Source organism: Melanostigma gelatinosum (assembly GCF_949748355.1).
Source record: "Melanostigma gelatinosum genome assembly, chromosome: 3".
NCBI classification, from domain to species: Eukaryota; Metazoa; Chordata; class Actinopteri; order Perciformes; family Zoarcidae; genus Melanostigma; species Melanostigma gelatinosum.
In genome coordinates, this window is record NC_136636.1 from 17,714,581 (window position 1) to 17,738,944 (window position 24,364).

At 42.7% G+C, this 24,364-nt stretch overlaps 1 protein-coding gene across 6 annotated transcripts in view; it reads left to right on the forward strand.

The window, feature by feature from the left end:
* The window catches only part of kcnab2a (potassium voltage-gated channel subfamily A regulatory beta subunit 2a), a gene marked incomplete at its 5' end in the record, with an annotated part of 90,936 nt that overhangs the window by 43,328 nt on the left and 23,244 nt on the right, over nucleotides 1-24,364 (forward strand). For 3 of the 6 annotated variants that reach the window (XM_079265334.1, XM_079265335.1, XM_079265336.1), the window contains 2 exons: nucleotides 3,548-3,709; nucleotides 5,454-5,495. In XM_079265334.1, coding sequence (XP_079121460.1) covers nucleotides 3,633-3,709; nucleotides 5,454-5,495 — 119 coding nt within the window. Of the gene's footprint in view, nucleotides 1-3,547; nucleotides 3,710-5,453; nucleotides 5,496-7,947; nucleotides 8,031-9,732; nucleotides 10,104-24,364 lie in introns of those variants that run through there. The other 3 variants (XM_079265333.1, XM_079265337.1, XM_079265332.1) reach the window with 3 other exon arrangements.

Genomic DNA, 24,364 nt, shown 5'->3' on the forward strand with positions numbered 1-24,364 from the left:
CACTAATGATGATAGCGTAACGATCCTGATCAGAAGATAATCCTGAGAAGAATGCTGACATGAATCTGAAGCCTGAAAGTTATAGTTTAATGTGAATTGTAAAGTGCCTCAGTGGTAGGAATAAAGGAACAGTGCTGATATTATTTTAACATTCTTTTAGTTTTGGCAAATAAAATAAACGGTGCTCATTCCTGTGTGCTGTATTGCAGTAAAACGATTAGAAATGACATGTACTGTAAGCAGACACTTTGATAACACGTAACTATTGATGCTTCAGGCCATGTTCAGATCAACAATAACGCTACATCACAATCAAAAACACAAGTAGCTGCACGGGTGTGTGCGGGTTGCTGCTTCCTACAAGGGACCGGTGTGAAGATGCAATACAGGAAGTCCTTTCTGATGGCTCATCAGATGATTGATTCTTCTGTGCCTGACAGAGACAATTTGGGCTTGTCTTAACGTAATAAAGAAGAAATGTTGAGGAGCAAATGACAGTGTTGTCGTTTCTGAACAGCAGGCACAGTGGTACTTTTTAATGTTGAACGTATTTAACTTTGTCTTAATGAATAGACAGGAAACAGGGCAGTTATACTCCAATATACACTCCTTCCTCTGTCCACTGTTCTTTGTGTTTTCTCTGTCTGTCTCCAGTTTTAATCTGCAAAGTGCACCTTGGACCATGAGTGCAGTAAATCTGAGCCCTCTAACTTGAGCCAGGACGAGCCTGTAGTGTACCGCATTGCTGCAGTCAGCAGCAGCAGCAGCAGCAGCATCCTCTCCGACTGCAGCTCACTAGCATCTCTGAAGGACTGGTGCATTGCTCCACGATGTGCCACACTTGGTGATCGGGTGTAAACACGATGTTTTGTACAGTATCTAATTAGGCTCAAACAGCTGAGGACTTACTACACTGAACTGCAGAGAGGGCAAAAATAGCCACTGGAGCCTTGAGGCCCCATGTGGTCATTTTCCTAATTTATGCAAACATGCACTAATTGGACAGGTCAGGTCCCACTCTACTGTTCACTGTGGGATTTTTGTTTTCTGATGTATTGGGGCTGGTAATGCCTTATGTTTTGGGTGTTGACCAATCACTGTTGTTCACCTGATACGATGTAGTTTACCTGGATATTGTTTTCGTATAATTTGATTGTGTCATTGGTGTCTTCTATTTAAATCAGCATCAAGACCGTGCGGTGTAAAACATGATTGCTTCTGTAACTTCCCTGGACTGTTTTCTTTTTATATTCCGGTGCTGCTAGCAATGGTTGTGTATGTGTTTATGATTAGTAGTTTGAGCTCTCTTTTTGGGGGGGGATTTATTGGCTGGAAAATCGGTGCACTGACAGGACAGGTATTTTACACCTGTCCTTGCTCATTCTTACAGTATAATGATGGTTTCATACTTGCTCGTAAGAATCAAATGCAACATTATAGACTACAGATGGACGACAAAAGACAAATTTTATTGACACTGATTCTATTGGGGACAGGGACGACCTGGGACTGAAAATCAGTCGGTCACTTTGAGATGGAGAGGCCTTTTAAGCCAACGGCCAGTGGGCGCAATCTGAACATCTGAACCCCCCCACCCCCCACGCACCCACCCAACCCACAGACAATCCAGGAGCACTCGGCTGTGTCGTAGATCTACTGCCGTGCCTTTTACCCATCGGGGTCATGCCATCATCATCGTCACCTGATAGCAGGTCTGACCGGTCGCCCAGCATGTCATGATTGAAATGATGAGGCAGCCGTTAAACGAGCCCTTGGGAATACGAGACACCTTATTTACAGCCGGAGAAAAATTGATGTGAAGGGAAAGTCACCTTCATGTCATCATTACGAGCCATGACTCACGTGAGTGCAGCCGCTGGTGAAATAGGGGAGCATGCGCTCCGCCGTTCACGGCTTCGTCAGGCTGACACGGATGCCGCTCTCTCTGTGACTCTCTTCATTTGACTCGCTACAGTAAACTGAGCTAAGACATCAGCAGTGCTGCTCCGCTCCATTTAAAGCCACGTTATTGACTTGAGATGTCTGGATGAGGTATTTGACATGTGTGTTAATGACGTGTGTGTATACCAATCCAGCCCCCATTGATGCTCAGCTCTCTTGCTATATAGTCTTCTGCAGCAGTGGCCTGCTTCTTGTGCAGATACCTTGAATTATTCATAGAATCAAGTCGCTGCACTGGATTAGCTACGGTTTGCTGTTATGAACACGCATATGTACAATATAGGAAGATCAAGTGGGACCAAGATCTTCTTCTATATTAATTGGCTTTTTACTGCATTTTACCACAGGACCAGAGATGCTTCTTTCTGAATATGTTGTTGTTCAGGTTATTCGAGACTGGTATACAAATCCTTTACTCTGAAGATGTTAAACTCTCTACCTCTGTAACTGTGGGAGACTACTGAGGTTACATTGGTCTGATTAATTATTCAGCAGTGAGGACATGACTCCATCTAGTGGTGAAAGCGTGTAGCAGCCCATTAAAAAGGTGATACAATGTCAAATAACGTCACTTACTCCCCTCTTATTTTGTTTTGTTTAAGCAGTCTTATGAAGTTAGCTAATGGTCTTTGCCGTCTTAGCAGGACTTGACCACCCCTACATCCTACACTACATGTTGCTTGGAAGAGGCACCTTGCGTAAGACAAAGTGCCCACTGATCAACTGGATGGCTGATTGTTTTTTATTCCAGGCAGGGTCATTGTGGAGTCCTGTCTCCCCGTTGCTGTGAGAGGGTTTGGTGCGCCATTGTATATTTACCCTTTCATGCTCCTGACATTGTCTGGGACCTGTTGATCATTGTCAAATATGTGTGATATTTTGATTGGCAGTCTTTTAGTGTTAGTGGTCGGAAATGCCTAACTGGTTATTGTAGCCAAGTAAGGTGGAAATTGGTCAGTTACAGTGAGACGTCTCCTTGCATAACATGTTGTGGCCTCACTTTTTGTGTCATGTGTCATCTTCAGTCTACACAATTCATCTTTTTGATTGATCTCATCTCTTACTGAAGAGAATGAATGGGTGGAAATTGTGATGTTTTTGACTCTATTCTTGCCAGTGAGATCCTCTCAGCAGTATAGCCAGCAACACATTTCATATATTCTGACTGGAAAAACGTTCTGAGTGGCGTCCCTCATGAAAAGCGCCAAAAACACTTGAATATCCTAAATAAGTGATTGTTATTCGTTAACATGGTTCAACAGCCTTTATCTGTGTCGAACAGCATGACATCTGAGGCTGATATTTAACTGTGTGGGTGGGATTGTTCATTCTTCTGACCTCACTGGAGGTGCATTGTTTCCCTCAGGTGTGAAATAGGGCTGGACAGAGCAGTCTGTGGAGATCTGTATAGTATGATGTTTTTGTTGTCATGATGTTTAATAAATAAATGGTAAATAAACATGAAAAATACAGTATTTGTGCTGGCCAACTATAGCCTGAGTTTCGGGGAACAGTGAGATTACATTGTTGTGAAAATAAAACTCGCACCACGGACTGACACAAGCCTACTCTCTCTTCTCTCCAGAGGCCCTGATTGGTGATAAACTGTAACCTGTGGTGATAGAACACCACCCCCGGCAGGCTGGCCACGCCCCTTCCCTCCTACCTAAATGTATCCTGAATCGACCACGGACTCCCCTGCGCGCCTCTCCCTCCGACAGACTGGCTCACCGGGCATGATCTACAGGTAAGTTGAGCCCATATTCCAGGTATTGAGGATTTATCAATTAACAGACTAAGCTGATTGCTTGGTGAACGTAACCTTTGACCTGTGCTGTTTATTAAAATCTGAGTGAGCGGTTTCCATACTTGTCTAAACTAACACTTTGGTCTCACATCACATGAAACCATCAACATTTTTGGTCAATTATTATTAAGTAAAATGATTACATAAAGTATGAAATGTGTTGTGATCTCAACAGAACCAGTCAAACACAGACTGCATTATTTTACTGTATATTATTAGATTTTATTACAGACAAGAATTATTTAAGTGCAACCAAGAAAACTGTCATTCTATCACACATGCACACTTTGTTGATATCGCTGTTGAGGACATTGTGATTCTTGTTTATTCTGTGAAGGCTTAACCTTTACCTAAGGCTAATTCAGACACAACACACTGACAGTGGGGATGCATTAGGGACAACAAATGCGCAAGTTCGCTCTCCCCAGCGGGTAAAGTCTGAAATGGGTCCCCCGAAATTGCGACGTAGGCCACTTACACTCCGATGCAGGCATGACACTGCATATTTCATTTGCATGTTGCGTTTACTTGGTGGAAACAGCAGTTCGGACACCCTTGTTTGTACAGATTGTCCTGCACTCTGATGATTAAACCAGCATGTGGTGCCAGTGACCCATCAGCTTCAGAAGCATCTATTCCACTCTTCTTGTCAAGCTGCCTTTTTTGGCTGTGTTTCACATTTCCTCCTTTATGACCAGATGGGGTGCAGTGGCTGTCAGCTCTAGGTTTTGTGATACTTTATTAAAGCTTTTGAACATCTATTGATCTTGTATAGACTTGAATATCATAACAATTAAAGTGGATGATATTTTGACATTACTTTTGGATTTTGCCTTCACTGGAAAGGCGTGGGACATGGTGAAGCAGCCTGTTACCAGCACATCAGTATCATTCATAATGTTCACCATACTTATACTATATCCACTACTTTTCCACACATTTCCTGTAAGGCTCTGCGTAGCTTTGCTATTAATATGAAAGTGTAAAATGTTTTGCTCCCTTTTTTTGAAAGGTAACATCAAACATCACATTGGTTTGGAGTGTTGCTGCCTTTTGATGGTGGATTTGTAGTTGTTAAACACACCTAAGTGAGCTGTGATGCCTGGGTAACACTAAGGGCATGGGCGTCCTGTCGAATATTGATAGTGAAACCTATGTTCTATTATATAATATTGGTGGAAGAAACTACTGGTTTGCCAACTACAGTAATCTATAGATAACCTCAGTTATACTTGCAACCTTTTGTTATATCTAGTAACTGCAGTGGGCTTGAAAGTAGATTCAATTCATTCTTCATTCGTTGCCCTCACGAGTGAACTTTTGTGCTGTCCTGCGAGACAGAATTTACAACCAGATGTCACGTAGCGCCCGTCACACGAGGAGAAAGCAAAAGAATATTTAAGAGAAACCTGCATCTTTTTGGATTACTAAAATATTGTCATTCTTTTTTTTGCATCCTGCCACATTTTAAACAAGCAAGGCATTCTGACTCTTTTATTAAAAACACCATGTACATGTCTTTTCTAACGCTGTGTTACCTATACTGTACTCTTTTGGCTAACAGCCAGTATCTTACGTCACCTTATTCTCTGTCTCACGTTTCTCCGACTACCCACTTCTTCCTTTTCCAGCTTACATTAATCTTCATTAATTTCCTGTTTCCTCCTTTCCCTGTTGTCTTCAGCGCTCGTTATGGGAGCCCCAAACGACAGCTGCAGTTCTACAGGTACCCGTCTGTCTCTGTATCTGCAAATCACTGTTTGGTGTCGCAAAGCAGTCTTTGCTATGTGAAGCCTTTTCTTTCCGTTTTTTGTGTGCGTGTGCGTGTGTGTGTGTGTGTATGTGTGTGTAACGTATGTATTTTTCTATATATGTGTGGTATGCATTCATAACATCTGTGTTTTGTTCTTCTTCTATTCCACTATAATAACCTTGCTGTAGAGACTTGCTGTTCTGTTATTTAAAACCATACATCCATTAGTAAACCTCTGCAGCATAGATAACACTTATCATCCTCTATTTAGCTGGCAATGCACTATCTAGCTCAAACCTGATACGGGTGATGATGGATGTTGTTGCAAGGTTGCTCACAAAACCTTTGAATCAACACTAAATGTCTTGGGTTTTTATGTTTTGTCTGCATTTTTTTTGACACTTGAGACGCCCGCGTTTCTTGTCAAACTTCAACATGTGACGAAGAAGCTCTTTACAGAACTGATATCTTAACACTTTTGTTTTGTTCTTGGTATGATTAAGCAGATAGTCATTTCCTTTATTCATCACTTCTATATAAAACCTTTTTGACCTCATGGGAGTTCAGTGTTGGGGATGAGACGATGTTCTCTTGGGGTTGCTGGTACTTACTCCTCCAGTAGTCGGTCTTTGTGCTGCTTTAGATTAGAGTCATGCTTTATGGTCTGATATCAAGCCTCATTCTGCTGATCCAGTTGTAAAAACCCCTGACTGTGTGGGTGTGCTTATAATGAGCTCTCTACCGGATTCTTATCTTGGCGCCTTGCACATTTCTGTCCTTTTTTTTTTGAAGTGCAAACCGCCCCGCGAGCTGCTCTCCTGGCCCATGTTCGGGGGGTCGATTAAGATCCTTATCTCTGTCTATCACTCTGACAGCCTTACGGGCTGACGCTGGTATGGGAGGTTTTATTATTTTCAGTCATCTCAACATTGTAGCACACAGTGGTACATTTACTACTACTCACTATGCAAATGAAGTCGGAAAGGAGTCTACAATCACGTTGACGATACTTCGATTTGTGTCTGATTTGTCTTAACCCCCCTTGGCTTTATGATGCATTTTATTTATTTCTGTATTGTTTTGTTCTCCAGCATGAGTTGTAGATCTGTACTATTCTGTGTGTCTGATGATGCATCCAGATACATTTCTTTATGATTCTGTGCTAAGAATGCTTTTAGTGAAATATATCCGGCTCTGGTTATCGTTAAACCTTTTCACAGTTTTCGGGGGATGGAGTGCTTTCCGTCGATGAAGCTCATTGACGTCTGACCTCCCGTGTGTATGGGTTAGGGATTTAGTCCATCCCAGGTATCGCAGCTATATGTACAATTAAGCATTCTTACAAGTAATAAAATGTCAACTATAAGAGCCACAACTTGTAGAGAAGTGAACTAGGTTGTACCAGTTTGGTTAATTAGTAAGTCTTAAGAATTATTATATCGTGCTGGGAAGTACGGAAGAATATGTGATTATATTAATACATCATTTGAGGCCATATCTTCCATACTGGGTTACCATCAACCTGGGTTTCCATTGTATGGGGTGTTTTCATTGTGTAGTTTTTCGTTTACTTGGTTTGACTTACTCTGCAGAAACCATTGAGCGGCAATGTTTACGCTGCACCAAAAATATGCAGCTTAAGGCCGATTGTGTGCTTTTAATGTAAGTTGTTGAGCTGGTGATATGGATTACTATGTACTGCCAAAAGTCAGTGGATGTTAATATAATTATACTTCTTTGAATTATACAGATTCACCGAGGTGTCCGTTAGTGTTTTAGTAATTGTCAGAGATGAATGAATTTGATCTTGAATTGAAGTGTATTGGATGCTTTCCTCTGTGTAACTAGTGAGGCCGGTTGTGAGCAGCTGGACTTGCCGGACAGTTCTGTGTTCGGAGTCATTATCATGTGACCCACTCTGATTCTGACCCTTGACCCGAACAAGAGATGCAGCACCGCGTGCTTAACCGCTGTGGTTTTTAAAATCCCTTGTTTGGAGAGTACGCGAACATGCTTGGTGGTTTGTTTTTTCCCAGTCTTTGTGTGTATGTACAGTACATCTTTGCGTTATCCTCTGCACGCTTGTTTGTGTGGATCATGTGCACACTACACTCAGGCCCTCATTATTGTCCAGCTCTTAGTATTCTTTCCTGTGGAACAACAATCAGATGCTTTTAGTGCAAAAGCTTTGGTGAATAATTCAGGGCTGATATTATTTGCTGCGGTTAGCAGAAACAGGGCGGGCCACTAAACGGCATAAATGGATTTCTTCCATGAGAGCTCACAGGGAGGAGAGGAGGAGAGGTGTTTGCGTGTGGTAATAGAGTATGGTCCAAGTGGTGAGGGGAGGGACGGATGCACTCTCTTATTCACTAATTGGTTTAGACGTTTCCTAGTAAGACACTCCCAGTTTGGGTGGACCCGCTTCATCGCTGTCTGCAGTGTGTGTTTATAAGAGCAGAGTGGCACCCCGCAACCTCTCTCATGAGCCGACCCCAAAGAAATCGGGTGAGTTTGAGGAAAGATTTGCAATCATGACCACATGAGGAGTGTTTGTTTGTGTGTATGTTTTGTGTAAGGGGTTGGCAGAGTGATGAGGAGTGTGTGTGGTTTTGTGGATGCATGCTGCCTAGCCTGAAGTCTCCTCCTTTTATTTATGTCTTCTGTCTCTAAGCGAGGAAACCAGCTGTTTGGGAAATAAATTGAGAATTTGTGGGAGATCCAAGTCACGTCATGACTCTATCAACGGTTTGACTAATATTTTTCTTCCATGTTAGAGTTGCAAACGGATACTGTTGGAAGTTTTTAAAGTCTGTTTTTTTAGTACATGACATTTCATATTGGTTTATTACCACTTAAAGCCTTAGTTTTAAATGGAGGTTTCATGTCAGTGTTACAGTAACTGTGGTGTTTTGTACAGAGAGGTGCTGTTCAAGTGTTGTATTTGTCTGTCGACTTTTAAGAGATCAGTGCAAGATTATAGTATGTTTCAAACCAGCCGTAAAATATAGTTTCCGTATTCTCCGCTGGTTATAAAGACGCAAAATGTTATAAGACAAATAACATTTTTATTTCAGTAATTATTTTAATTGCCAATTGTTAAAATGCTAGCGTAAATCTCACCCTACGTAATTTTGGATTGATCCGTTATATTCATCAGAAAGTGTTCATGTCATATAATGTTTAATGGATAATTTGACTAAGTATCTCAAAATCATAAACATGGATATGGAGTTTGCTATAATGAGAACTAAGAAGGAGATTGTAATGTAGTTTCAGTAAGTGTTTTTAATGGGTTTTTTCCAGACATATTCTTTTTTGTAAATGCAACAATCGTCTAATTTTTTATGTATAATATTTTTAAACGTTTCTCTTATAATTAAAATTGCAGTCTGACTATCATACGGTACATTGCGTTTATAAAGAAAGTGTCTTTGTTGCCGTTACTCAATGGTGCATTCAGCTGCATTCTTGTCGTGACGGTGGACCTGTCTCAGTGCTGCCCTCTATTGTCTTAATTCAGCACAACACTCAGTAGACCTGACTCTTAGAGGAGTGTTGTTTTTACAGGAATGGAGACTAAATGGTTAAAATAACTACTTTTGTGGAAAACTCCGTTGCTTTAAGCTTCCTGGATTCCTGAACCTGAAATAAAGCCCAACTCAAGTGCATATTGTGTCGTCTGGGGATTCTTTAATTTAGCACTCGTACCCATGACTTTCTTCCAGTCCAGGTGGACTTGTCGTGCCTTTTTCTTTTGGGAGGCACTCAAATTATATCGTGGACTCCTCTCAGTTTGTCTCTTGGCTCTTCCTCTTAGTCCAGTCACAATCAGAACCGAGGCCAGGTCGTCCCCTCTTGCTCGGTGCATGTTTGAATGCCTCCCGTTCGCAGACAGCATGCGCCCTCTTTGGTCTTGCTCCTTAATCACCAGCAAGTCACCTGAATGCTCCCTATCAGTGTAACCCTGCCATTGTGTGCCTGTCAGGGGAGGGCGGTGCGGGGCTACGTTGTGCGACTCTGATTACAGGATGCATGGCCATGTGCTGCCCCAAGCAGGAGAGCTGCTTTCTTATGGGAGCAGGTGCTATTTAAGGAGGTGGCTGTGCTCTGCCGGCTCCTCGCTCCATCCATGTCCCTACTTTAATCTTTACTGCACGGGTCGTCTCGGCATCGCAAGGAGGAGGAGCAGGAGAGGGAGGGAGGGGGCATGTTTGCGGGAGGGTACGCCAGTGGCTCCCGGGGGGGTCCCGGTAGGCGCAAGTCCAGTTACTGTCCTCCTGAAAACCTACAGATCCCCAAACCGGCAGCGCCAAGCAGCGGTGTTCGAAAGAGCAGCAGCAGTGGCAGCGGCAAGATGCTGTCTATGACATACAGCGAGAGCATCCGGAGCGGGATCAACCGCTACCACTCGGACCAGGGGCTGAATCAGCCACCGGCCAAGCCCCCCGACCCGGCCGAGCTCCAGAAACTCCGGGAACAGAGGGTCGCCGCTCAGATTAAGAACATGGAAGACTTCCTAAAGATGAATGGCCTGGCGATGGAAGAGTGTGTGTCCTATCAGACAGGCATGAAGTACAGGTAAGAGAGGGGTAGAGCGCGACAGGGACTTTGATACCCCAGAGACCTGGACAGTGGTGGGGCTGACAACCAGCAGGTGAGAGCAGCGTTGTGGTCCAGGGAGGTCAGATAGGTCAGATCGTGTTTTTGTTGAGGTCGGCCTCAACATTCACTATTTTGCACCATTGCTGTTGATTTGATTTCAATCATTTCTGCCATCGGAAGCATGAGCAGTCAGGGACATGTTATCTTAATATCAGGACAGTCTTGCTCTGTCCTCTGGTCTGATTGCACTCATGCAAAGATACTGAAGCTCAGCTTTTATTTTAATCATCTAGGCGGTGGCATATTGACCCAACTACATGGGAAGGACAGACTGCTCCTTAAGGAGTTACCTGGCCCCTTAAAATCTCCCAGACCCCTTGATCTCGAAGTGATTACGGCACAGAGAATTCTGCCCCCACAAAGACAAACGGAACTGGGAAACATCAATACCTGTCTATAATAATGTTAGATTAGATATTGTGGATGATATTGCCTGTCGTAATATTGTAATATAAGTTATTGGCTCAGTCTCGACTGTAGTGTTTTCTGATCTTATTTGAATTCTGCGATCGAAGGGCTGATCAACACCACATGCCTTCTTGGCAAGTGAGTGCAAGTGTATTTCCAAATTTGTTGATTTCAAATTTTTCAGACAAACTAAAGTATTGTTTAATTGGTTGAGTAGATTCAGACAATTCTTTAATGTAAAGACGTTTATATTCCCATTCTTTCATCTGAAAATGCATTGTCACAAAAAAGTCAGTTTTTCTTGGCTTATAAAAAGTTAATATTTTTTGGAGATACACAATCATACGCAAAATATTACCATTGATGCCGTATCATGTCAGTGTGTCAAAAATATTGATTTGAGTTTGTCAGTACGCCAAACTTTAGTTTAAACGTCCAAGATTTAAGTTTATATGTATATATTTTATACCTCCAAAGATCACTTATAGATTCTCTAACAAGTATAAAATGCCCCCTCAAGGCAGAACAACAGATGCAATTTGAACCATTTGCTCACTTTGTCTGTTTCGTCTACACAATGACGCCGAACCAAACTGTTGCTGTTCAAAGGATTAAGTCCGTGCAGCGGGCTGAGAGGCTGTCGTGCTGGCTGTATTAGCTAAGCTGATGTTGTCATGGACATGGATAGCTTTCCTCACACACAGGCATGGCTGCTGTTGTTTTTCACCGAGACCAGTGACTAGAACCCAGGTGTGGTTGGCTGCTGTCGCCACGTCTGGGATGAACGAGTTTTACCTTCGTCTGCAGGCAGTGTTGTGTGTCCGCACCGCGCTGGCGTGTTTCCTCGGCCCTGTTGTGTAACGCTCAGTCACTGGCCCATCGCTGGGTGCAGCTTTGTCGAAAATTTGTTTTAATATTGCAAAAAGCATGTGTGGTTCTATATTTACAAACCTCAGAGAGCCTACTACAGTAACCTTCAAAATGACATATCAGTAAGTAACACACAGCTGTTTGATCGATCTTTTTCTGTTCAGCCTAATGGATCTTGTGATTTATGGTATTCCTTTGTGGTGTTGTGTTTAACCGTTGGTCTCGGTTTACCACAGGATCTGCTGTTACTTGTATCGTGATCGCTTGCAATTCTGTAATTGGTTCTGCAATCGGGTCAAGTACATGCGGCCTCTGACTCAAACTCATCATTATTTCAGCTGTGTGGTCAGGAAGCTTGGTAGGCATTGCTACCAAGCTGCATTTAACCATCGTTAACACCGCCAACACATTTTCCAACTAACACAAGCAAAGAGGTTATATTTGGGTGAGGGTCTCTCTCTCTCTCGCTCTCTCTCTCTCTTGCTCTCTCGCTCTCTCTCTCTCTCTCTTCTGTTGAACTCTGCGGGTTGCTCACTACTCAGCATGTACATGCACACCTTGTTTTTCTTGTTTGGCATTTTACCTGCTCTAGATGGAGTGTAATCAGGATTACTTCAAAAAGATATGGTTAATAGTGTTGTTTCTAAGACTCATTTACTAGTTAGTGTGAGTACTAGTTGTATTCCTTGTCATGTGGTTTCAAGGTTATACATATTGTGTAATTCAAATCTCCATTCAGACCTCCATTTAGAAGTTCAGACATGCAAAGCTTTGTCTGACCACAACTGTTCCTCAATGTACAGCACGCCTACATTATATCTTGGATCCTTTGGAGAAAAAATACGTTTTTCACCTGTATGTAATGAAATGAAATGCACCTAAACGTTTGCTATTGGTTAGGCAGCTCATTGCTGCTTTCTTTTAGTAGTTTTATTGAAGAATAATTAGTCACGGTTTTGCCACTAGGGGGCAGAAAAACAAGCAGACACAAGTACAGTCAGCACCTCATTACAGGTTCATTGACAGGTTATTTATATATGCAGCAAACATGGAGGAACGTCAGCACCTGATGACTCTCGTATTCTGAGAAAAATGTTTTTAGCTGTGAGATGCTCCATTATGTCCAGCAGCCTCTTTGTCTGTCTGTCTTTTGGTGTTGGTCAGGTAGTGCACAGTGGGCTTAACAGAGTGCTCTGTGCTCCGGATGATTAGACCAGCTGAGACTCAGCACACCGTCAATGTGGGGGCTGCAAAACCAAAACAGTTTGCGCAGGAAGAAAAGGAAACAAGCTTTTTAGAGCTCTGCTATAACTTATATTAAACAGTCATTTGATTTATTGTTGTTTTGAAAAAAAGATGGTTAGGGCTGTAACTAATTGTTGTTTTCATTATCTGCCGATCGTTCAGTCTAATAAATCAGAGCCGGAGGGGATGTCTTGCTTTGTTTTGCCCACTAACGGTCTGAATCCAAAATATATACATTTTCAATGAGATAGAATTTAGAGAAGCAGCAAATCGTTTCAGATCTAACGCAAGTTTAATAAGCAAACATGGACAGAAATAGAAATACTTTAAAAGTATTCAGGTTTTCCTCAACAATAGAAATACAAACTAAACACAGAAAAATGAGCTGAAGAACATGTTTGCAACTTTCAGAATGTTCTGTATATTCCACACACTGAGTATATATTAAGTGACACCCTTTGAGTAGTTCTGTCACTAACAGCTGTTCTCCACTAGATGGTGGCAATGCTTCACTTTAACACTTCATACACTTTTCAAATGCCTCCCACTCACTGCCATAGTGCATTTACTGAGCACAGCGAGTGCATCACTCACACACTGCTGAACATCCTGGACAACTAGTTTTGATATGTATCAGTTTAGCCAGGTGTAGAAACATGGAGGAATGTTTTTTGCCTTTGCTTTAAAGTAGCCCTGGGCAATATATCGATATGATATCAATATCGTGTTGTGAGACTAGATGGAGTCTTAGATTTTCAACATCGTAATATGGCATAGATCATAAGTGTTTGTGTTTTTTTTCCAGGTTTATGTCCATAGTCATTATCTGATGATTATTTATCAAAACAACCTTATTGTGAAAGCATCAATAGTCCCTATAATATCATGGCAATGTAGATATTGAGGTATTCGGTCAAAGATATCGTGATTTAAATTCCTCCACATCTCCCAGCCCTACTTTAAAGCATCATTCTCATACATTCATACTCTGACACAGACACACACACAAACCTTTTGGTGCTGACATAAATCTGCACTGAGCCACTCTAAACTGTAAACAATTTTTTCTTAGTCTCAGCAGCACGTGTGTCAGACTGTGACGTTTTTCTTCAGGCGATCCCCGACTCCAGAGCTAAATTTAGCAACAGACTTGTGTCCACAGCTGCCACTGGATACAGCTGAACGGGATGCAGCCTAACCTGTTAATCCACTACTCTACCTCAAGCCCACTGCCTCGCAGTCTTGCTACAATGATGAAAGCCGCTGTGTCGCGCTTCATCTTTGTCACGATGTTTAGGCATTGGATAAAGATTTGGTGACCTCTCCAGTTCCTCTTTGAGCTATCTGTGTCTGGCCGAGTCTGACAGCCTGTCAAAGTGTTCAAGTCAGAAACGTTGTGTGGGCACAGGAGGTGGGCGTGCCAGGGATTACACAATTCTTGTTTGTTGTTTGTTGTATTTCAATTTAAGTCTCTTTATACATGGCAGCTCAACAAGATGTATTCATGATCACAGTTTAAGGGTCAGTACATTGTGTTTATATTCCATGTGTATAGTTTTAACTTGAATAATGCATCAAGAGGATTGTAACTTTAACTAATGACAAAGGTCATTGTCGTCATTGGTTATTTACGAAGTTGTAACATCTGATTCATAAGCCTTTATATGTGGTTTGTATAACATCATAGTTTTAAGAAGCACAGCCATGGACGTCACAGAGGGCGTAGCTTTGCCACACAAGTAGTCGCTGTTGTTCAAATAGATGGTAAGAGCACCTTTATAGCTGTACTCTCCTTCAGCACACTGCTGAACGTGGACGTGTTTTCAATAAAGCCTGCCATGTCAACATCTATGTTAACATTGCCTTGGCTACTACCGGTAGTTATAGTTGAAAGTGTGGGTGCAAGATTAGTGACAGACAAAGTGTAATTTCCTGCACTGTAGAGCCTTTAATCAAGACCAATAAAGCTGATCTTTCACGATAAAGCACAGTTTATATTGCACAATGTGTTACAGTGTGTGTCACAGGATTTTGGGGCAGTCGTGCAGCAGGCCCCGCCCCTCTTTGCAGTGAGACAGCATGCACTAGGTCTACGGGATGTAAAAAAACAAAAAAGGTGGGGATGCAACGAAAACAAACACATTTGCTCCCCCATGTCTCCTCATGTACTTTCATGCCTGTCCGCATTAACAGTGTGTTTTTTCTCCATGTCTGAAGGAGTGTGTGTCTCTGTGAGTGAGTGTGTCACTGGAGGCTGCAGGGAGGCTGCTCTGTACTTCATGAATACCCAGTAGTGACGGGCGGTAGGAGGCGTCCCTCACCCCTTTAGACACTCGGGCTCTAGAGTTGTGCTGTTGTCGCTTTGGAAGTTTCGTACGCACGTTCAGTACACATTCAGTACACATTTCCTAAACTGTTGAGTAGCATCCCTGAATAAAATGTGATGTTGTGTTTGTTTTCCTCGGGCCATGTCTATTGCTTTCGTTCTCGCTTGAACTTCTCATTTGAATTCAACAAATTGAATTTGTTGGGAAACCTGCCATGATTTATTTTTGTATGTCTCTTATGACATTTCCATTGCAAATTACAATAAGGTCTTCAGGCAACAGACATTGTGATGGATATAAGTAAGAGTCGTTTCTTAAAAGGTCAAGCCTGAGGCACACAGGGAAAGTCCACCGACGCTTTTAGATTATTTCTGTGTTTTTTTGGTCACTCTGGCAAATTTAATGCGCAGGGACATTTTATATGTCACGGTTGACCGATTCATCAGAAAGTCAGCAAAACCAGGTCCCGAGTTCGGTTGCAGGTATATATTTTGCTGTCAACTGAATTTCTCTTTGATGGAACCTACTTCATATTTCCTTTCATTGCTTTGTTGTGTATTTGATCGGAAACTCTCTTCCCCCCCACATTGCTCATGGCACCTTAGTAACAACATATAGCTTTCTTTTTTTTTTTGCTCTGTGTATTCTCCTGTGGTCCCCATTTAGTGTTATCATTGAGAATATACTATATATACTCAGGCTGAACCCACTTCTTCCAGACTACAGACTACAGACTACAGTTGACCAAATGTATTATTGTACAAACATACTTACACTTTTCTTCTGTCATTTTCTGTCGCTCAATGTCCTTGGATTCTGCTGGTACTGTCTAGCATTTGTGTGTATTGTGAACTACTCTGCCTGGTGTTTCCTTTCAGATACCTCCTTTTGTCTTTTCCTTGTAAGGCGTGATAGTGTTGGTGTAGGCCGAGACCTCGGGCAGGACCACCAGACAAAAGGTTTGAGCTGGTCTGACCTCTCAACATGTCACAGATATACAAACAGCAGCCTGACTACATTATAGACCCGCTGCCTTGTTTCTGTATTTATACTGCTGGAGGCCATTCAGGGTGACTGCATCAGTAGCTGAGAAATAAATAGGAGCCATCTGTTTCATAAGCATAACTTGTGTGACAGGACCATCAAACGGCAACGCTGTAATAGATCTGTGTTGGCCGTCAGCTGTGAACGATCAAGGGCATCACAATACCAGCAGGTTCTCATAAAAGTGTTCTTTATAACGTCAGCATTATTAAACAGAACAAATGCAGACAAACCAGTTATTTCATGAGAATTGAGAGTATCTCAAATATGAATGAATACACGTTGATATTTAGAATAGCTGACTTCATTCTACTTCTGGCTGATTGGAGATGTTCAGTGTTGTCTGTCAATGTGATCCGGAATACCTGTTTAAAGAACACAACCAGCGACATCCTTTCCCTGAAATGGCTCCACTAGATGTTTCGATCATATAAATTATGCGTCTTCTTTTATCAAACAATGTTTTGCCAATTTAAGTTGATCATTTTAATTATCTACTAAAGTTAGCAGTTGTTGACAGTTGGTGTTATTTAAATAAATGGCAAAGTTCTGAAGTCTAAAATCTTTTTTTTTCCATCAGCACCTTTTTAGGTCTGTATGACAATGACAAACAACATGAACACTGAAAGGCTAAACCACATGATGGCACCTAACATTAACATTGTATTAATGGGTGTATATTGACTGCCATTTGATGGATGGCTACATCTGGCTCTGGAGAGGGTTCATTGAGATAGTTGGTAAGAAAAGGTGAGGTATCCTCTCCTCCACCGACGGGATCAGTGCCTCTGACTTCTCGTTGATAAAACTCTACGCCTGTCCATCATGGCAAGCTAGCTAGCCAGTGAGTGTCGTGGATGTTGCGTTACAAAGATGCAGCCACATCTTCCCACTGAAATGCGTGCAATATAAAGCATTTCTGCCTAGCAACGCTCCTCTGTGTGAACCTTTGGTATGACAAATGCACACAGGCAGGCTGGAGGACCTTCCGATGAACAGGTCAGATTACTGCGCTTCCTCCAGATTAGTGAGCGCGCTCCCTCGGACTGTGTGACTCAGCCCCGTTTGGTTTAAGCACATCTGAATTCCCTACATCGCCGCGGGCTCCCTGCTGTTTTGTAGTAGTCAACGTATTTTCTGTGTTTTTACTCTATTGCATACTGTATCAGAAATATGTTGTCTTTCTTGGATCAATATCTGGCTATAGTAACCCATTGAAAATACAACAACAATTCACAAATCTGTTGTCCCTATTCTCCCCATAGTTTTAATGACATATAATCTGAGAACAGCTAAAGCCAAAAGTCATCGTAATGACTTCATTATGATGACAGGGGTTCCCTCTCTTCTGTTGTTGTGTATAATCGTGTCGGCCCTCTCGCTCCGTTAGATCTGTCAAGGGGAACACCTGAAACGACAACTCCTTCTGAGCCCTGCTGTCTGCGGGGAATCTGTCACATTCACTGGAGAATTAAGAATTGCTGCACTCGCTGCACACAGCTGTGACCGGCTTCTCTCCGCACTGTTCTCTCAGGAAATCCTAGAAAAACGAAGATAATATTTAGCTTTAACAAAATGACACAAAAGATTGATACGAAGATAACCTAATATAGAATACTATTCGCAAATATTTTTCTGCATCAGTTAATTACATTGTCATTGCAGCGATGAAAGGGTCAACCATTAGTAATGTTCTGACCCAGCCTCAGGAGGCTTTAAGCTGCTAGAAAAGCATGACGGCATCTGTCGATGACCACTGTCGATCTGTCTGACCTCACATCACTTTCCATTACCTCTCTTAAGCCCTTTCTCTCACACACACACACACACACACACACACACACACACACACACCTACACACACCTCTGCTTCACCACTCCTATCTCAGGGATGCTATCCTTTACACTCAAACCCTCACTAATGTTGTTCAATCAAACCCTCAGTAAGTGGAACTTTAACCTCCATGAGACAGCTGGCCAACAGTTACAGATGATACAACTGTGGTCATCCTCCGCTTGGTGAATGGTGCTCTAACAATCACTGCCTGATGTCACAAACTGCATTTTCCTGGCCTGGTGCCTGTGGACACGCTTTCTTAAGTTAACGGTATGAGATGTAGAGAGAAGAAGGCACAGCTAGAAGGAGATGAAGCCGTTGAGAAGAGGTTATTCTGTTTAGCTTGAAGGAGTCTTTACCTTGAGATGTAATTTCCCTTTTTAATTGTAGAGGATCTCTGCAGTAATACAGAAAGCCAGTGCTTGCCCAACTAGCTGGGACAGTTCAGGCCTAGCGCCCTGCAGCCACTCTGGATGCCAGTTCATGTGCCAATCCCAAATCGCTGGAGGTACCCAGACTGCCCCTGAGACCAAATTAGTGAACGGCCGCATGAGACGCTCGCCAATATCAAATTTGGGAGTCCTTTTCCCCTTTCAGTGGCTGAGGGCGTTCTTTGTGTATTGTCTAGTCTCACTGTGTAGAATTGATTCAGAGAGCAAGTGACTATTTTTAGAGCTAATGCTGCCGTTGCGGTGAAGGATCTCTGCTCATGACGGTGGCCCACTGTACCTCCGTGGTCCGTTCCTAATTTTCTGTTGATGAAAACACAGTAGTAGTCTTTCCCTCTCTGCCGCTGATGGTGCTCAGCTGCACTATGTGGGCTGTAAGCTGGGAGAAGTCAGCTGTCCGAGCAAAACCTCCCCTACAGCCGGGGCGGACTACCGGTGCTTCATTATGCTCTGATCGCCAACCCTTCCTCTCGATCAGGGCTGAAAGGATTAACAGAACAAAACCAATCATTTTAAGTGTGAGTGTTTCTGCAGCTTTCCTTTCTTGTATTCTTAACGAGGTATTCTTTTGTTTTCCTTCTCCGGCCACACTAAAGCAAGCTGTTGTTGGTGAATTTTACTCTGCTGTAGTCGTGATCGCACAAACGCACACGTTAAGCTGTATTCTCTCCTCTTCCTCCCCCGCACACTGAATGAAGCGCAGGGCCGGGCCCTATCAGTGCTCTGCATTCACACACACTGAGTGTCTGACAGGGGTTTTAGCAGCTCACTAGATTTTGGGACAACCACTAAATCAGGCACTTAATCAAGGAAAGGAGACGAAGGCCACGACTCGAGGGAGGACATTGTGATGCTATGTGGAGTGGGAGGAGATGGATTTCTTTTCTTTACGCTGAGATTTGCTCAGCAGGGCTGTCTAACAACCAGCTGAGTCCAGCGCTAACAATGGTAACTGATGGGATTTGTTTCTCAGGTATTGTTCAATTGTGTCGCTTTGCATTGATGCATGAATTACTTTTTATCGTAAAAGAACAGTCGTGCATTGGGCTGAGTCCCCCCTACTTTACGCACCATGAACACAATGTCGCTAATTAACAATTTAACAGCGGCACTTTAAGGCATTATGCAAAGATCAGACTTTCTTATATTTAGTTCAGCATCCTTTATGACTATTTATCTTGAATAGAGGGTTCATTCCAAGAAGTTTGCTTCTGCAGACTCTGATGAATGAACACAAAGCAGCTAATAGTTCAGGCCAGTAATTGCTCAATACTAGCATTAAGAAAAGAATCCTGATTAAAGTGTGCATGAAAAGGCCGAATGAGATAATAACTCTCTAGATCAGGGGTCTCAAACTCATTTTCACTCCGGGCCACATCAGCGTCACGGTCGCCCTCAAAGGGCCGGTTGTAAATGTAAGACTGTGTAAATGTAACTACTCCCTAACATATTGGTAAATAACTGTGTCTGCATTTGATTATTCAAGTGTAAAAATATTGTACATGCAGTTATAGAAATGTAAACATATATTTAAGCACATTTCTGTTGATATAACTTAAATCCTTTTAATTTAGGGTTAAGGAACCCACATGACTCTATCAAAGATCAAACTATTGAAGAAAATATCAAAGACAAATATCAAACACAAGTTATTACAATAACTTTGTTCAAAGCTTAAAATCCTTTCAAGGGTGCGTTTGCACAATCCGACATGAAGTATTTCATGTGTTTTAAAGCCACGTTTAAAGTAGTCTTCAATGTCCAATACATTTCCATGTCAAATGTACAGTAACCAGCCAAAGAGCTGCTTCTATGTTTAAGTATCTCATCATTATGACTTTCTATCTCATAACTTCGACTTTCTATCTCATAATTTCGACTATGGGGATATTTTTATTATCAAGTCGAACTTGAAGAAAGACCCCTGCTCTAGAGGGTTTAGAGGGAATGAGATCACCAGCAGGCCAGGAGGCGATGTGTCCTCTGCAGTGCCGGCCGATGTGTCACGCAACTTCAGTCATGAAATGAACACAGAGGTAGTTTATGGAGCTTGATTGTCACGCAGATGAAAGACCTCCCCTTCAGCAATGGCGTGAGTGCACTGTATGAGTTCTGATAAGTGAGCACATGTGGAACAAGGTTGTAGGTTTCTAACAAAGGAGATATAAAATGTTTCACCAATCACCAATCATAGTAAGTGTGACGGGCATGGTGTATTGGATTGAGCTTATGTGTTGCTCACTCTGTTGGCATATTTTTGTCGCGGTTTTATCGCTCCTGGTAATTGCAAGGCGTCGGTGCATCATGTCATTTTTATTGAAGATATTTTACAGTAAAGATTATAAATACAAACTGATGCAATATGGTTTGCATCTGGTGATGAGTAAGCTGGACAAAATGCCAGAAGGAAAAATGTTTGTTCCATTGATTCATTCAGGTGATGGATCACTTGTCTGACGGATGATGCACGCTTGTATTGATCACGATACATTGCACTTTCAGATGCAGATAAATCAAGGTTCAAAGGATTAATATGGTTTAGTAAAGACAATAAATCAGTGGTCACATGGTTTCAGTAGCCATGAACAGCTGTGGCAGGGTATTAAAGGCTAAACAATATACTGTAGGATAAAGGTTGTGAATGAGTATAGTCTATTTCACCCTATTGCTTGAATACCGTAAGGCATGCCGATGTTGTGCAAGTGTTCCCGTATCTAGCTGGGGCCGGATTTTTGTCGAGCTCATTTTGTGGTTTTACGTGAATCTGTGCAGCCGGAGCTCCTGTCCCTAGCCCCGTCCACTTCTCAGCACCTTCCCCATGTCACGACTCCTGGGGGCCCTGGAGCACAGGCGAGTGGATGATGTCGGCGTCACGTTTTCCGCAGCACTGGCAGAGAGTGCATGCACCGTACCCTGTGGACGCCATGTCAGACCGCTCTTATGCTCAACTGCTTTGTCGAAATCAGTAGCAAGCGAATGGCATCGGCCTCAAACGTGTTCCCCATCTATCTATGTGCTGCCTCGGCCGCCACTGTAGAGATTGCTATGCAGTCGCATTCATGCTGGCTCAGGGGGCTTCCTTTTCAATCCCTCACACACTTTGTTATAGGAAGGAGCATTCGCAAGGCAGTTTTGAGGCTGGCTTCTCTGCTCTCTTCACACAGTGTGAAATTTAAATCAGATTTTAGTTGAATTGAACCACTTCTCCCCTCAGGGCTCTATTTAAGTCTCGGAGACCAAAGGTCATCGCTCCAAGAATAAAGCTGTCGGTTAGCAACCGCCTGTTTCCTCCACTGCTTCTCAATACATGTCTGCTCCTGATGGCATCTCGTTTAATTGTCTCCTAGCACACTAGCTGGTCCACTCAGATAAGCTTCACTATCATATTACTGGGAGCGTGTGTCTGATCTACTGTCTCTTCAATCTGCATCCACTGTTGCAATTACTGTGGTGTTTACTTTCAACCTCCAACCTATATCATTTTGTTACCACTCACCTCGTCTAAGAATGCTCTCATTGTTCATCAGGTGAGTATCAAATAACCATTAATAACAGATGTTATACGGGAATGTATTCAGGCGTTTTATCCTGCAACATTCATTCTTTTCTAAGTTTAAAAATGTAGATTTAAATGTTTAAATGTTTTTTTTGAATCACAATGAATAAAGCAGTAAAGACGAACACAAGCGTGCAAGTTCAGCCTCAGACCAGACAGCCCTGCCTTTAACATGTAATAACACAGATAAAGTTGCATAATGAATATTTCATGGCCAGTTGAACACACCCACGTGAGAGCCCCCTTTTCCGGAGCCATAGGCTATTGCAAAGTCCTGACCAGTGAGTATTCAGCTTCCCCCTTTTTTCTTCTGATAGAATGAACTAGATTGGCACTGCAGGGCATCAGGCGGACAAAGAAGAGGGAAATGCACTACCTTTTTCTTAAGAATGCCGCTGTAAACAGCAGATTTCAATGCCTTGCTCTCTCACGCTGCTGTGGCTCTCTGAATATTCCTCCTCATAGCTTCTCTTCATATCCCTCCCACCACATTCCCTCCCTCCCTCTCTCTCTCTCTCCTCCCATCTCTTGTCTGCGTGCACCGTGCAGCTTTACGCTGAGCACTAGGCATACAGATGTAAGTTTCAGCAGGGCAACGGCCAGCGCTGGCAAGTGAATATGAGGTTGCCCTTTTGCTAACATGCAGTAGTATCCAGCAGCCGGCACAACTGTCAAGGCGGACTCAGAAGGCGAGATGAAAACCTCCTGGAACTGTGTGTTCGTGTTGTATTCTCTCCATCCCTTTGTGTGGATCTATGCGTTTCTACTCTTAAAGCTTGGCAGCGAGAGGTGTTATCTCGAGGACTGAGCTCAGCTTTAAAAGGAAATTGCAAGACTCTAAATCTGCCTGTCAGCCTCTGATGAGCCTCTGATGAGCCTCTGATTAACAGATAAAGCGAGAGGACACCCGGAGGAATCAAGGAAAAACTTGCAGAGGGAAATTTACACAAGCTCTGATTTAGATTTTTGGGACTCTTTTTTTTGAAAAAGATTTAAATCTTTGTCCTTGACCTGCGTTTTATGTCTGAAGTCTGCAGTGATTGCATATTTGATTCTCACACCAGCTGAGATGGAGATGCTGTATCGTTGTGCTTGGATTTGGACTTCCTTTGAGAGGATTTTCTTTTCACCTGATCAGCGGTCCTTCACTGTTTGAATCCACTCTGATCTGTCCCCCCACCCTCCTGCCCCTCTTTTCTTCTTCTGAACATTGTGAGCTTAGTCACTTAAGCGACTGGGCAGTGATTTCTAACGGAGGCACGGCGCGTGAGGCTTGATTCGGGGTAGTTGGCACTGATCTTTCTCACGCTCTGCAGGGTCCTCAAACGTTACACCTCTGGGAGTTTGTCCTACCCGACTTCACAAGCAGAGAGTTTAATTAGACTCTTCTATTGGGACGGCCGGCCACAAGCCAGGATGCAGGTGTCACTAGTGTGCACGGACCACCGTGGGGGGGTGAGCCGCACCACGGAAGACCGGCTAAACCGACAGAACGCCAACAGCCCCAACACAGGCACCCGCAGCAAGTTCAGAGCGGTGGCGATGGTGGCTTGCAGTCTTGGACAACTCTCTGTTCAGAGTGTGCCTTCCTCCAGCGAGCAAAGCATAAGGACTGGCATGAAGTATAGGTAGGGCACGTCTGAACTCTTGACAGGTTGCTATCAATTTAGCCATAACACCTTGAGACTTATCTAAAATGCTCCCCCTGCTAAAGTAGATTTTGAATCATCAAATTCTTCTTTGCTCAGGCTACAATTCATCACAGGGAGGACTGCCCATTTCTCCAATTTGCTACTGTAAAGCAGTTTTTCTTCCTTTCTCCTTCCTGTCAGAACTGCCAAACCCCACCTGTTAAACATTGATGACCGTTATTATGATGGGAACTAATAAATTAACCTGCCCGCTTGCTCCTCAAAAACGATCTCAGATGGAAAAGATTTGCTTTTCATATTTTTTTATCTGATCTTTGTTCTTGTTTGGCATGTATGTAATTTAAATGTAGCTTTTGGCCATTGATGTCTCGTCTGTTCTGGGCAAACAGTGCAAACAAAGTACAGGAAGCTGCATTCGTAAAGCTTTAAAGGGGAAACTGATTAGTATTTTCCCAGATTAGTCTCTTAAGTGCAAGGCTACTAATATCATAAACGCCTTATACTGATAATCCCTTTGTTTTGAATTTATTATAGTGTGGGTTAATATGGATTATCATCACTGCAGATATTGAATTTATAGCAGGAGTATTAATCACCAATCATTAATCACTTATTTTCTCAATTATTGGCTCAAAAGCTACATTGAGTCAGTTGTTACTATTGAAGTAGCCCTTGCTGTCATGTTAAAGAGTGTCCCTGACTTGCTGTGAAAACAAACACTTTGCCTCACGACAGCATTTGCTCACAGCATTGTGTGTTGAAATGATGCTGCAGTGAGTATTTATCGCA